General features: G+C 34.1%; 1 protein-coding gene across 4 annotated transcripts in view; it reads left to right on the top strand.

Annotated features, from left to right (window-relative positions):
• Nucleotides 1-605: 605 nt before the first annotated feature.
• The window catches only part of LOC106141095 (torso-like protein), a 37,843-nt gene continuing 21,844 nt past the window's right edge, over nt 606-16,604 (top strand). Inside the window, exon 1 of one of the 4 annotated variants that reach the window (XM_060950377.1) lies at nt 606-988. In XM_060950377.1, coding sequence (XP_060806360.1) covers nt 968-988 — 21 coding nt within the window. In that variant the 5' untranslated portion in view covers nt 606-967. The remainder of the gene's footprint in view (nt 989-16,604) is intronic. The other 3 variants (XM_060950374.1, XM_060950375.1, XM_060950376.1) reach the window with 3 other exon arrangements.

Genomic DNA, 16,604 nt, shown 5'->3' with positions numbered 1-16,604 from the left:
ATGGATACAATTTTTTATTACCTAAAAAGAACCTATAAAATTTATCAAAATTAAAATAAGTGTGTCTATCTAACTTGAAACATACATACATACATACATACATAAAATCACGCCTCTTTCCCGGAGGGGCAGGCAGAGACTACCTCTTTCCACTTGCCACGATCTTTGCATATTTCCTTCGCTTCATCCACATTCATAACTCTCATAATTCTAACTTGAAACAATTATACTTAGTTGTGATTCAATTGAATTAAAAATTTTCAAGCATTTATTTATGTAAAAAAATATTTTGGTATCCTCTCCACTATAGGTGTTCAGGACTGGAGAGCATAAATTTTTGACATTTAAAAGTACTATGCTAAAGCCCTCTAGCAGGTAATAGTAACAGTATTAAGTAACAAAACAGTGAACACCTGTTTGGCAGCATAAAAGCATTTCAAATTATTAATAGTTCGCCAACTTATCACGAGATGGTGCTTTAAGCAAAGAGCCATCTAGTGGTTATAGGGCAAAGTTAAAGATATATCGTGAATGCTTTTTCAAGTTATCATACTTGCTAAGTCAGCATGGGTTTTGTTTTTGATTAAGTAAACGAGAAGTTGACTCCTGTCCTGCCTGACTTGTTGAATTCGGAGTTTGTTTTGTTTCCAGTTCAGTTGGGCTTCAAGCTCCACCGTAGTTAGAGGTTTTGTTAGTATTATACTAAAATACTCGTATTTCGAGATCGTTTATAACGAAACCAAGTGAATTTTTCAATGACAATAATTATAAAACAACTTTGTAAGTGATTGTATGTTATTCTTCCGGTGCAGTGTGTTGATTCCGCGAAATTAGTAGTTTATTTTGTTTATATTTTGCTGTGTTCGCGATATTCTTGTTGTGTACTGTTGTGAATGGATACGATCGTGCACTAATGGAAGGATGTTATTGTAGTGGACCTAACTTCTAGGAACATTTCAGTACTTTCATGGGATTAAACAACTGGTATGTAAGTTCTGTCTTTGCATAATACCTGTATGCTATAATTTTTCATTCCAAAGTTATCATTGGAATTAGGAAAAGAAACTCGTAATTCAGAAGGTTTATTATTATGAATTAACTGTTCTTATTTGTATTAGTAGGTAGGTACATGTATATATTTATTTAAGTAATAATAATAAGTTTACCTACTTAATATAAAACTATCGTTGACGATGATATTCTTTGTTGCTTTACGGACTCAAAGTTTTATATCGGGTAGGTAAGTGTCCTAATAATAAGTAGGTAGGTATCCCGACTTTACAATGTTCGGCACTTTAGTTAGTTATCCTGCCCATGCGCGGTGCGGTGCGTACACGCAGTGATCGTGAGGTAGTTAGGTAGATGATGGCCAATCAGGAAATCAGGAACCTTATTCTAATTCCTGACGAAAAAATTAATGGTAGGTTAAGTTGTATAGACGTGTGATTTTTTTATTATGATGACATAATAAAAATGCTTCGAGGAACAACTTGATAATGTGTTTCGTATAAACAAAACAAATTTATAAACATTATCCAGGTAACATGCTGCCTATGTCGATTTAATACTTACGTTGCTTCCTAGGTCTAGACTACAGACGTCTCATAAAAGACGAAATAAGATTTCGCAAGCGATCATAATTTCTCGTCGGCCGTGGGCATTGTCCATCGCGGGCAGGCCTTGCCCCCCGCGCGCACACCCTTGCAAAACCGTCGTTGGATGGAAAAATTCGTTTTGCAACTTTCCTGGACCTTGAATTGCTAAATTTGGTACACACTTCAGTTTTAATTTGTATTTGAAGTGCTCTTTATAAAGTTTAATTAGGCACCTAGTTTATTATCTACAGCATTGCGCTTATTTACTTTTATTCAAATCTTGATTCTTTATATTGTTTATTTTTTTTTAAGAGACGTTGGGACCTAATCTCGATAAGTAACAAAAACTACCTACCTTCTAGGTTTTGGCCATATCTAGCACACTGCACACATATGACGGTCGTCGTAAATCCCAAGGGATAAGTACTTTTTGTTGGATGTAAATTATCCTATGTCCTATAAGTACTTACTGTAACGAAGTGGAAAAAAAATCAAGAATATTTTATTAAGTACTGAGATGAACCGTGAAGTGGTAACAAACAAACAAATAAACATAATATGGTGATGCCCATACACCTGTCCACCTTTATGATTTAAAGAACCTAGTTTTCTAAACAAAAGAACCATTACTAGACTATTTTCATTAAAATATGGATCTGATATCCTATTTCGACTTGAAGAAGGGACAAATGAAACAATGTTTTACTATCTTCATTGAGGATTTTTTCTTTAAAAGTTTTTAAATCCTAATTATGTAGGACATAATAAGCATTTTACAGTAAACAAGATTCAATAGACCTGTTGACCACAAGCAAGGGTCACTTGTTTTTTTATACAAAACAAAATTTGCATAAATTTTATAACATTTATGCAACACTTAAGAAACATCTCTTGCGATTTACCACCGTCTTTTACACAATATGAAGGTTCTATTTTAAAATTCGGTTCCAAATATTGTGGTCTATTCGGTATAATTCGAGACTGAAGGTTTTGAGAAATCATTTTAAATTAATATGTTTTATGTAAAAAAAAAATAGGTATTGGAGTTTCACAAGGCAGTGTATTGGCCTATGCGCTAGTTATTTTGAAATGTTTTAATATAATTTTTGTATGTTATGATTAACGTAAAGCTAAGTATAGAAAGGTCTTAAAGAGATATAGGTACTAGTGGTTCGTTTGAAAAACCAAATTAATAAAAGGTTTTCTTTTACCCGACCAAAATAGTGCTTAACTAGTGTAAAGTTTATTTATGTAGATTATGGAATCAAACGAGTAGCGATATTAAATATTCATTCATTCATATAATCACGTCAATAACCCTTGCGGGGTAGACAGAGCCAGCAGTTTTGAACTGACAAGCCACGTTCAGCTGTTAGGCTTAATGATAGTATTGATATTCAAATAGTGACAGGTTGCTAGTCCATCGCCTGTAAGAAGAATCGCAAGTTTATAAACCCTATCCCTTAGTCACCTTGTATGACATTCATTGAAAAGTGATGGTGTGGTCCTATTCTTTTGTATATAAACGCCGGTTCGATGTATATTAAATATACAAAGTCCAATATAAATAACTCAATATAAGGATTTTTTCTCTCCAAAACTAATTGAACCGTGACTCATATGACTGACACCTTAGTAATTAACAGGTCAGGCGGGTCAAACCTCTTAAGTACACAAAAAATAAAGATAACGGGAAACTCTGACTAAACATGACACTGACTCTCAACTCAACTCATCATATTTGGTAGTTTGAAGTCACCTTTGTATTAACATCGAATGCCTAACAATGTGTGGTTTTTAATATTAGGTCATTTTGTCGATTTTTTTATTTACATATACTTAGTTGCTCAAATCTCAGCTGAGGTAACATAGATAAATGCTTAATATATATCTGTAAGAATGATAAAATCAAAAATCTTGTTCAGATATTGTGGTAAGAATACTTAATACGTGTCTATCTAGTATTGTATTTGATCTGAGTCCTAATTTACACCTGACTAGCTGTGCCCGTGACTCCGTCCGCGTGGAATAGTTATTTTGGGCATCATTGAAACTCTGGAGGGTGTATAATTTTCCCCGTTTTTTTTCACATTTTACATTATTTCTTCGCTCCTAGTTAATAGTTGCAGCGTGATGTTAAAAGCCTAAAGCCTTCCTCGATAAATGGTCTATTCAACACAAAAATAATTTTTGAATTCAAACCAGTAGTTCCTGAGATTAGCGCGTTCAAACAAACAAACTCTTCAACTTTATAATATTAGTAATAGATGAATCTTGATGTTACCTTCCCATTGTCACCGTTAGTTCAATCCTATGTGGAAACTGTTTCTCAGTCCAACGCTAGTCTATTTTGAATGAATTTCGAATGCTCGCAATGCATGCTCGATTGCCTTCCCCACATCCCGTCTAATCTTATGAAAACACGACACTATTTTTGAACTGGTTAGTGTGCCGTTAAGTTTGTTTAAAGAAAGAAAAGGAGTCTTTTTTTACCTATAAAACCGCTCATAACAAAATGTCCCGTAGAATTTCTACAATAGGAATAAGTTCTGGGAATGTCATATTTTTATTTGTTACTTATATTAAACATGCAAAGGTTTCACGGCTAAAGCGCTGGACAGTTCTATCAGGTGGCAGGCGACAGTGTTAACAGGTCACCAACAAAATTCTAGCAGGTGTACCATAAAATGATTTAAAACGCAGGTAACTTATACACACCTGAATGGCCTTTCAGTCTTTTCAAGGTTGTTGTCTCTGTCTACCCCGTAAGGGATGAACGTAATTATATGTACTTATGTAATTTATAATAGATAAACTTATTATTTCATAACCCATTAATTAACTTACTAAAAAATATCAGTAGTTGTAATGACTTAAACAATTAATTGAAGATAAAAGGCTTATCAAAAGAACAACTTAGGTAACTATTGAGCGGGCTAAATGAACAATGAACATTTAAAAAAACTATTGTGTTGTTATTACTCAAGCCACATTGATGTAAAAAAATTCAGTTTAAAAACGGATGCTACGAGTATACGAAAGATAAAATTATCTGCAGATTTGTGTTCTACAAAATATACCGAGAACTTAGTTTTATTTTTATGTTAAGAAAAGTTTTTCATCTGTAAATAAGCACTTAGAGACGTTTTTTTGCTTTCTATCTAATTTTAAGAATACGCACGCTTTATTTGCATCTAAAAAATAATATAAATTTATCTTACCTTTTTTTTTAAATCCTTTACTTATTTTATAAATGCAAAAGTCTGTCTGCCTGCCTGTTCTAACATATGTAGGACGCGGCAGGGAAGTACAATTCTTAAATTCCCATTTTCCTTTACAAACACAATAAATACCTATTTTGTTTTATTAAACCTTATTCAAAAAATTTAAATAAAGTCGTGGTCATGAATCACGAAATACGGACATCTTTATTATTGTGAACAGTATTTCTCACGGAAAAGATGAAAGTCTTTTTTTCATATTTTTTTTTTCAAAAAAAGATAAATACAATCAGTAGAATTTTACGCAAATTAAAATAGGGAAAGGCTTTTAAACATAGAATTTTAAGTTTAAGCGCTGTATTAGCAGCATGGCATTGTCTTTGAATCTCAATACCATCATTAACCTATACAGTCGAACATAACCTACAAGTCTGCAGAGCATTGGCTCTGTCTGCCCTGTATTTGATAACTGTTGTTATGTATGAATATTTAATATTTTTTTGCGACGCCCTGCTTTTTTTATACTTACATACATACTATAATCACGTCTACATCCCTTGCGGGGTTTTTTGTACACGTATTTTTATTCGTAGTACTTATGTACTACAGAAAATGTGTGGAAATGCAGTGTAGTATGTTCCGCCGCTTCTTTTACACATGCGCTTTGGAGGCGGCAGTAGTAATAATTAGATTTAAGTGATGTGTCGTCAATAAGTGATACCTTGTATCCAATTTTGAAAATCTATTCTATTCTACGAATTTCTTCTATTGCCTTGCATAGTGTGACCTGAAGAACAATCTGCTCTGTGGTCTGACCTGACCTAGTGTGGGTCTACAGGGCATAACCACTCATCAATTGACCCAATATAATCTCGCCCCGAATAGGCGTTTCCTGCCCATATGGAAGGTACGAGTATATTGAATATTCATCATTTAACCTGTTTATGTCAAATTGGATTAAGTTAGTTTGTGGTTGCTAGATTTCTCGTAAACATGGTAAAATAGGTCAATTAATGGTCCATTTTCTATTTATCTTTATCTTATAGTACATTTTCGATTGCATTCTTAGCAGCTCTTAGTCAAAAGAAGCATGTAAATGATTGACCGCGGTTTCGGCTGTGCGTTTTGTTGTCAGCCATTCAAGATATTGATAATTTTATTGGTTTTTTTATGTGCCCTATGTCTATGCCGTGTGGTTCCCGGCACTAAAGATCTCTTTCTCATGGATGTCGTTAAAGACGACTAAGAGATAGGCTTATAAACTTGTGATACTTCTTGAAGGCGATGGACTAGTAAGACTAGCAGTGATTGTTGAATATCAATTCCATCACAAAGCCATACAGCGGAACGTGGCCTTACGGTGTATTTAAGACTGTTGGCTCTGATTACCCCGTATGGATTATAGACGTGTTAAATGTATATGTATGTAGGTATATGTATGTGCCCTACGACTACAACGACGTAGGTAATAAACCGGCAAAGGAGATGATTGAGACTTTAATTTTGTTCTTATAACAAATAAAACGGATTGAAGAATAGCTTGTTAGTAAAAAAATAAATTCTGAAAACCTTGATGAGTTGAGAGTCACGCACGTGGTTCTAATTCGCTAAGTTTATTTCTTTTTAAACATTTCAGTATTCTCTCCTCTCAAATATGCCAAATTAAAAACGAATACGAGTATAATGGGTCGGATTCGTCTATCGGGTTAACACTTTAAATTTATTTTAGGTATGCAACTTTACTTACTAAATGTCAAATTACGAGTTTGATAAGTTTAGTATTAGTGAGCACTTTTACATAAAGTTGATTATTAGAAAAACCAGTTTCTTTTAACGAAACGCGGACAAGACCATAAAATTATGATAAATCAAGGAAAAAGCATCCTTTCGATTATCTAAATTGACCTTTTTGAGAGGCAAATTACATGCATGGATCTTAGAAAATAAAAAAGTTAACTTTGCGAATTGTGATGACTAAGTAGTAAATTAAATACGATGGCAATTACATGTGAACCTTCAGACTGACTTGAAATTATATATGATTATGGTACAATTTGGAAGCATTGACCGAGGACGTAGATGCCCACGAGAGAAAAAATAAAATAAGATGTGCTGTAGTAATCTTTACAATAAGTATATGTGTGCTATACGCGAGACTTTCTCAAATAGGATACATACATATAGTCACGTGTTAATCCCTTACGGGGTAGAGCCAATAGTCCCGAAAAGACTGAATGGCTACGTTCAGCTGCTCGGTTTAATGATGGAATTGAGATCCAAATAGTGACAGGTTGCTAGCCCACCGCCTAAAAAAAGGATCGCAATTTTATAAGCCTATCCCTTAGTCGCCTTTTACGACATCCATGGGAAAGAGATGAAGTGGTCCTATTCTTTTTTGTATTGGTGCCGGGAACCACACGGCTCAAATAGGTGATAAATATTAATCCTAAATTCCCAAGGCCTTAATATTGACACGTCGCGAAAGATGATATGCGAGCCAAGCCAAGATTTATCTAAACGCTGCTGTAGAGACAAAAGTCGGGAGATGGACCCCGGGCTCCGAAGCATTGCGGTGGAGGGAGACCTGAGAACACATAAAGATGAGAGTGAGAGTTTTCAAGGCGAGTGGTTGCCAGGTGACCAATAGTCAAATAGGTATGTGCTTTACCATACAAAGTCACAGCACAACAAACATTTGAACAACTAGATCACAGATACAATAAAATTTAACTAAATAGGTAGGTATTCAAAAAGTTTTAGGTCATCAAACAAAAATATTTTCAAATATTTACTATGCACGAAACCATGACTTCACAAATTAATGACTATGCTTCAATATAAAAAAAAAACATATTTCCGCTGAGTCAAAGATTGACCGCATCATTAAAATAGTAAACGCTTATATATTCATACAAAAATATACAGGAACAGCAAAAAAATTGTACGTATACTTAACAAATTAAAAAAAAATCTTGTTAATTGATAAAAGATGAACCTTGAATCAACGTCAATGTGAATTTTTTATATTAATTAAATACAAAATGCAACAAAAAGCGGCCTTAGAACAAACATGACCTAATCGCTATTACTGATTCCTGGCAAAACTCAATAACGACTAACAACCTTTTTTGAGGTTATAACAGTTAAAAAGTAGATTTAACACGAGGCTAGCTCAGTTGGATGTACGTGACATGAGGGCGTGCCAACTTTAGAATACTAATCAGTTTTTTTTTTCATTTTAAAGGATGCCTGCTTGGCCGACCTAACAATCCTGATGCTTGAATTTGGAAAAAAACAACGACGCTCGACTTCATAACTTTTTTTAATCATGGAAATTCCATTTTATAGTTAAAAATGGCTAGTACGCTGGCTATAAAATATCTACAGACATTGTTGTAATTTCATAGATTCTCTACGTAAATGCTACAAATAATAAGTTAACTGCGTAGTTATCTTGCCATTTAACCAGGTACCGTAAACGTTAAGGTTATTGGCACTTTAACCGTGGTCACGGAACGGGATAGGAACTCACGACCGCCATAAATAAGACTATTCTAGTGCTTGCTATATACTTCTAGGTATTGAAAACAGGTTAGGTTACCCTTCGCGGACCTTATATCCTACTAAGAAGTGCTCTATGGCAAGAGTACTCCTACATTTTTTCTTAAATCTATCTAACTGTAATGTTTTTTAATTATTTTCTGCTTTGTTATTATGAATCATATATTTTAAAAATAGAAGTAGTTTTGTAATATGACGTAAGTAGGTACGATAATAAAGAGAAATAATATTTGCCAAGGTACTTTTGTGCAATCCTGAATAAAATTTAAAAAAATATATGTCTACGAAGTGACAAGAAAAATCCGTATTTAGTTGATTTTATAATTAGAAAACGTTATATTGCCATCGCCACAGACTTCGATCATATTTCGGCCACAGACAAACAAAGCTTACATTCCATAGACTTGCACCTGTAAGACTACGTATGACCTTGCATTACTTTTCGCCTCAAATGACCATCCGACAGTGAAAGGCGATGACCTTGACTTCATATATTACTATCAATATATGCCGTTCATTGTACTTGTTATTAATGTAACTAAGGGACGCCCCCGGCAACGCCCGTGTAATATAAAAATCCTGTTAATTTCCGTTCCCGCGGGAGTTTTGGAAAACCCTCACTGCTTACCTAAATGTCCAGAAAACTAAAATAAGAAATGTCGTTTTCCTAGTCAGTCAGTCAGTAATGGGAGATACAATAGATAAACCTATATAATGATGTAATGTACTATTATCCAACACCAACTTACTTTTTTTTGTAACGGAGGGGAAATCCTTTTACGGACGATCCCCCGGGTCTCCTGTGAGTGTGGGACTCCTGGCACCGAGTGTGTCAGACATTCCGACGCAGCCTTCCTGACAATTCGAAGGCACCATGGGATCGACCATGTAGAAATTACTATAAGCCAAAACCAGCAAATAATGTACATTTGTCAATTTTCAAGATAAACCCTTATGATTCCATCTTTAACCGATTCGTTGCGGATGACACGGCAGTCGTGTCATATATTTTTTTAACGTGTGGCGTATGACTCGGTAGACGTGCCATTTTAAAATTGATTGTATCTCTCTCAACTTTCGTTTTAGAAGATTCTACCCTGAACAAATAATCCTAGTTTTTTACGTAAATCAAGCCTGTAGGGTTCGTTTCTGAATATTCTATGAAATAGAATAAATCAGGGATTTTCAACCTTTTTTATATTGTATTAATATTAATAACCAAAACAAAGCGGCACTTATTATTATTTTACTAATTTATTATTACGGCAATAACGGCCTAGTGCATTCGTGAGTAGTCTCTTCTTTACTGTAGGTCAAATAATCATCATAAGGCTGAGAGTCGGGGAGTTCTTCTTGCTTTAGTATAGTTTAGGTTTCATAATTTAGTTTTCTTTGGCAAAAGTTCTTTCGTGAACAAAGTCTGAGATTCGAAACTAAAATTTTCAGTTTCGCAGATGAAGGCATTAAGTACCACGTTTTGTAACTTTGTTTTGATCTGAAAAATGAATGAAAAAAAAATGAAACTACAACGAGTGTAAAACATTACTAATATTATGTATTACCTAAAAACATTATTTTGATCTAAAAATTAATGAAAAAAAAAACTGAAACTACAACGAGTGTTTAACATTACTAATATTATGTATTACCTAAAAACATTATTTGAATTTAACATCGAATGTAGTTTACATCGGACACACACATCTATTTAATTAACCTCACTCACTCATTTTTTAACTTCGAAACCTACAAAATGTTTGCTACCTCTGAACAGAAAAGTAACTTGCCAGCCATTTTCAGGAAAACACTTAATAAACTCACTCAAAAAATACTTAAAACGACGTTACCTTCCGCTTACATGCGTGGTTTGCTTTCAATTAAGTGAATCAAGTCATTACACGTGTAAAAACCAAGAAAAAGAATATAACTTTTCAGACATGGCGGGTGACACGGCTACCGTGTCACCAAACGCTATGGCGTTTGACACGGCGGACGTGTCACAAAATATTTGTATGCCGCAACTGCTAAGTGTTTATTAATGTGCGCCGCAACGAATCGGCTATGCCATGGAGATAAAGGTGGCGTTTCGGTCTTTGTGAGACTGTTGGCTCTATCTACCCCGTAAGGGATAAACACGTGATTACTTGTATATGTACCCCTAACAAATATACAACCACCAACGCAACGTTACAAACTTTACATCTTACAATATAAGTAAAAACTATCAATATAATAATATGTTGTTCATTGTAGTAACATTATTAATTAAAATCTTAGTCATTTGTTGAGCTATCTTGCAAAACTCAATACCTAAAGCAATAATTTTTGATGGCGAAATGACGGACAAATAATAGACGATTGCACAGTTGCCAACAATAGACTAAATTTAAATAAAGTATTTACTATTTACTGTGGAAATAAGACATAATGGCAACATCATTTATTCTCACATAGCTATAAACGTGCAAGAACTTTATTTGTACACGTGTGAATACTTATTTCTATTATATTCATCCTCTTGACATCTCGGTTGCGTTCTCCTTAAAAAGAAAACCCGGATTCCGCCTAGCTGACCACGATCCAGGAGTGAATAGGTCCTGACCTCCATGATTCTGGGAAACAGGAGAGCCTGAATCATGGTTGTTGCATTAGGTAGATAGTGCATTTTTATATTTCTTTTGTTAAGTACCTTTAACCACGATAAAGAGATTAGTTACCTATATTATTCTTAACCATAACCTACGGATATTACTAAAGTACAAATACATACATATTTGTTTAATAAATTGTATTATGAACTTATGCCGATGCTTGTACATTTAATAAAATTAAAGATTAATAATTTTAAATTAGTTTATTATTAGTATTAGATGAGTAATTAAATTACCAGGCTGTTGAATGATTTGGCGAAGTTTTTATGTCGCTCATTGTCTATGCAATAAGTTGTGACTGATCAGAAAAACGTGACGTTTGATGTCCACAGATAATAAAGAAAATGTGAGGCGACGTGGGCGGACATACGGAACCGAAACGTAAAGCCGATCAAGGCCGGGGCATGTGGCAATATCATATGAAACACAAATAATATTGTGGAGCGTCACTGCTACAACATGAGAGCATTTATTTAAGAAAAAAACAATCGAATGTTTTTTTTTTAAATTATTTTATGTTGATTATGATTACCTAGATGCAAATATTTAAATAGCATTAGAACGTTAAAAATGTTGTCTTTTCTGTTCTGCTGTATCTATTTGACAGCCATTTTTCAGCACGTAATATTGGGTTAGTACACACGGTTAGTTTCATTATCTTCTGTTTCTCCAGTTCAGATTTACCCATTTTTTTAATAAAGTAAACAATGAATGATGAAGCAAAACTCCACTAAAAGTAATGTAGATACGCTCTTAGTGTTGTCAACTATTTATATTATAAATCTGTGAGGAAAGTGCCAAGCCAATGTGAAAACTCATTTTTTTTTTCTTAGTAGGTACTTTTTGCCATCGTCGAAATTTGATCTTTTGCCTGCGTTCAGGAAGCCGGGACATTTTAAAATATATTTTTGTTCTTTTCGGGAGAATTACAAAATTCCTGGCAACCCTATACGCACTGCATAAGGATCTGATGCAACTGCAGGCTATTGCATAACCATGGTCAATGTCTTGGCTTGGTCATCCGAAGATCTTGTGGTTCTTATTACCATGGCTTAGGGTTCAACGTCCGGTGGCCCCAACTGTGAGGTCAGTCGTAATTGTAACATGTCGCGATAATTACGTAAAAGAGGTAGGCCACGGATTTCTACATTGATATCAATCAACACCAATATGTAACACATTTTAGGCAATTTTTAGGCTTCGAGTGTATTTTTTCTTAAACCCTTGTATTCAAAACGCATCCTACCATTGGTTAGCCAGGTTTTTTTTAATTCGTATGAAGATATTTATCTTTGTTCTTTGAAAGGGACTGGGATCGGAGATGGATTTTTGGCATCCACATTTTGTTTAATTCATTTTAAAACACGTGACAGTGCAACGTACTTGTATAGCTACTCGTAAGAATCTATTATTTTTCAAAATTTATGTACTGTACGTAATGGTACTGAAATTTCAAAACAAACTGAGCTTAAGCTACGTACGGACTTTTAGGTAATCATTTGAAAGTTGTCGCAGTTGTACGTGTACAGTACTTGCATAAGGAACAGGAATTTAGTTTCAAATTAGATTTTCAGGGCATTTCTAGCCTTAGAAAGCTTTTAAAGCTTTAACTTTCGATATTTTGTCCTGATCTGTGTTGGAAATTACTACATTAATTAGAAATAGTCAAAAATAAAGAAAACTTGACGCTCTAATTCACACTTTATTATTTCAGGGCGTAAAATGGATTTTAACCACTAAAAGACTTCTTTTAATTTAGTTTACGTTCTGGCTGGCCTTTGTCTTCACGGTTCGTTAGGAACATCTATTTTCATTCACACAGAGTGCGCATTAGGCGCAATTAAATATTTCATGAGCATGCCAAATAAAAATTTGTGTAAAATATTTCACGTTTACGTTATCCCAATGGAAGTAACGTAATCAATTTATTAAATTATTTTGACAACTTCAGACTTTAAACTGTTATCACCTTGATGTTACAAATAAGCTTAGTTCACTTTAATCTATACTTGTATACATATATGTATGTAAGTATCTGTAAGAAAATTCTTATTTCCCAAAGGGATCAATATTAGTGTCAGTAAATCAAAATAAATAAATAAAAATAACTTTTTTGGTATAAAGGTATACAATGTGCTGATATAAGTTACATTACCCAGTGATATGTAAAGGTTATAAGGTTTTATTCATAAATCTATGTACCTACCCTTACTGTCGAGTAGTGCTGGAATATTAGAACTTTTTCTAATAACTAAATTTTTGGGGAATAATTATGGTTCTAAGGGGCGCACTCCAAACATTATATTCTACCTCTGTGGTTAAAATCAAGCTCATGGATGGAGCAACTAACCATGACGAATTAGTGATGTTGTGTTTCTAAGCGGCATTATACCGAACGAGTCCACTCGATTACATAAATCGGGTTAAACGAGACGATTATTCGATTATCGCAAGCGTGACAAGAACGTGTTCGAATTGTCGATTAAAATTGGGCGGTATTTCAATTGATACTTAGTAGTGTGATTATTTCAAAATTTTAAAAATGACTACTTTCATTAGATTCTTATAATCGCATTTTTTAAACCTAAGTAAAGTCACTTAAGGACTTAAGCTAATATTTGTTTTTCCTGATCTTCGTCATGTACTTATCATACATTAAGCAAATATGATTATTTAGCTATATCATTAGCATACGAGCAAAATATTCTTTCGATATTTTCCTTAATCATTAAGTAAGCATCGTAGAAATCTGAATAATAAGATAAGCCAATAAAGAGAACGTCATATCTAAACCTTATTAGTACTAGTTAGATATTTAATCAGTTATGTAAGATAGATCTTTAAATAAAGCCGTTTAATCTCAGTTTGTCTTATTAGATTTTGTATTTAGTCGGCCCCTGTGGCGCAGGTAGGCACTTGTTTGCGACACTGGAAGTCCCCGATTAGAGTCTCGGGCAAGGCATGATGAGGAACTTATTGTGTATACATATATTATATATGACGACTTATTCTAATAGGTCTGAGTTTTGGATGTTTATCTATATAAGTATATATTATAAAGTATATATCGTTGAGAAACATAAATTTCGAACTTATACGAGGCTAACTCAATCCGTGTAATTTGTCCAGTATATATTTATTTGTTAAGATAATTATGTTCCAAATTTTTCCAATGGTGGCATGCGGAAACTTCCATATCTAATTTTTTATCATTCATCATCAAATGATACTTTACACGCTGTGAAAAGGTTATACAGTCTGTTACATGTGTCATACTACGCCTTTGATGCACGTACTTACAAGTTATCAGTTGTTTTTGTCTCGCCTGGATTACATCTGCAGATATTAGAAATACTAGACTAACACTAAAAATATATATTTTTCTATAACCAGTCAGATTTGAACACTAACAGGTCAGAATAAATCTAGGAAGTACAGTGTAGTTTTGTACGCCAAGTTCATGCTTTATAGGTACTACACAATGACCCACTTGCAGGTTCTTAAAATGCTATTGTTTTTAGGTTTCTAGGGCCCCAGAGTAAATTTTCTCTCTGATTTTATGAAGGAATGCAAATACGAGTATACCGAGTCTGTTACTGGCATTGTGAAGAGTCGTAAAAATATAATTCTTTAAGCTCCGCACTTACTCAAGTTCGTCTTTGCAAACGAATCATTTAATTTAATTTCTTTATACATAATAATCAGATTACATACATACATACATATGGTCACGTCTATATCCCTTGTGGGGTAGGCAGAGCCAACAGTCTTGAAAAGACTGATAGGCCACGCTCAGCTATTTGGCTTAATGATAGAATTGAGATTCAAATAGTGACAGGTTGCTAGCCCATCGCCTAAAAAGAGTCCCAAGTTTGTAAGCCTATCCCTTAGTCGGCTTTTACGATTTTACATCCATGGAAAAGAGATGGAGTGGTCCTATTCTTTTTTGTACTGGTGCCGGAAACCACACGGCACAATCAGATTTAATTTTAGGAAAAAAATATATATCGTTTCCGTACGCAATTCACGTGTGCGAAGTCGCGGGCAAAGGTTAATTAAACAAAACGGAAATTACCTTCACACTTCACGGTCCTTGTGCACTCTCGTATTTGTCACATGACACGGACGCAAGCGCAAGACGTGACATTTACATTAGCGTCACTCTGCTCGCTAGTTTACGTACTTGTTTACAATAGGTGAAGTTTACTTAAATGTAAAGATTGATGCACATATTTTTTGCTTTAAAGTTTAAAGGCTATGCTTGTATGGTGATAGATAGATAAATGATTTAATTGGGGCCAATCAGATTGAAGCGAAAATTATTTTTTTTTGTGTATGTATGTTTGTGCTGCGATAACTTACGATCCGTGTGTCTGTCTTTGATGAAATTTAAAACGGATGTTGAATCTATCTAAAGAATTCTTAAGTTCGTTGGGCATCAAAATCGGTTAAGTAGTTTTTGACATCACTAAGACAAAAATTAAGTGTTCGCGTTTCTAAATTCGCGGTGAACAATTAGTTGCTATCAAAAGACACACATTACATTGCATCCACGGTGGCAGTCTGCACTGAGACACAGGAGGCTTACTCTTAAACTCTGAATTTTCAAAGAAATAACTATTATTTCTCTGAGAATTTCATGTACTACATATATAAGTATACACTAGTATACCCATAACACTAGTTCAGAACAGAAAAATCCCGGTTTTGAAAGTAGCGGAAATTCCCGACTCTTGTCAAGTTTTGTAAGTATATAGGTATACGATTTCTGTATAGTATACATGCCAACTAGCTGTTTAGCAAACGTGTGTTTGGGCCTAAGCGTTTATATGAATGTTTTATAAATACCGCTGTAAGCACGTGCCTTCGTGAGCACTTTGTTCCTATGTTATATAATACCTTGTTATAACAAAGAAGGTTATAACCAAGATGTGTCTTAACTTCTTACGAGATGATAGATAGGTCACCTAATATTGAAATTGTTAAAAGAAAATATTTTGTAAGCAAAGTTTGGTAAGTTGGTATTATAGTTCATTATAATTTGCCAATCCATTCAAGTTCAATTGTTTTCCAAAAAAAAATATAGTTGTAGCTATAGATGTAAGTAGGTCGGGGGCTAATAAAAATATAACCTTCTCTTCAGAAAATTTTGTTAATGTGAAATTTTATCCTATCCTACGAGCTTTTACACTTTCACTAGTTTCGGCTATGCGTTGTTTACATTCAGATACTTACTATAGTTTCATACATTGATTTTTACCCAATAAAGACGAGATTATTTGAATTCTTTTCAAATAAGATCGCTATAAACCTGTTAATACACAGATAAAAATAATTTATGGCTTATTGTTACCAGTGCAGAGTGCATCACTCGTTGCCCAGTAATTCCGAGAGATTGCACTTTCCCACGCGGTCGCATCAACATTGCGGTTGTACTCGTATTGTGCCCGCAATGTCAGGTGTACCAAGAATTAGAACATTGTTTTAACTTCAATAGTGTACTCAAATATCCACAATTTACCCACGGTGTGGGATTGCAAAATTATGGCCCAAGTTATGAAGTGAAGCGATTCAGT

The sequence above is a fragment of the Amyelois transitella genome, chromosome 21 (genome assembly GCF_032362555.1).
Source record: "Amyelois transitella isolate CPQ chromosome 21, ilAmyTran1.1, whole genome shotgun sequence".
Lineage (NCBI taxonomy): Eukaryota > Metazoa > Arthropoda > Insecta > Lepidoptera > Pyralidae > Amyelois > Amyelois transitella.
The sequence above is the reverse complement of the archived record's forward strand: the minus strand, read 5'-3'. Positions and strand labels throughout refer to the sequence as shown.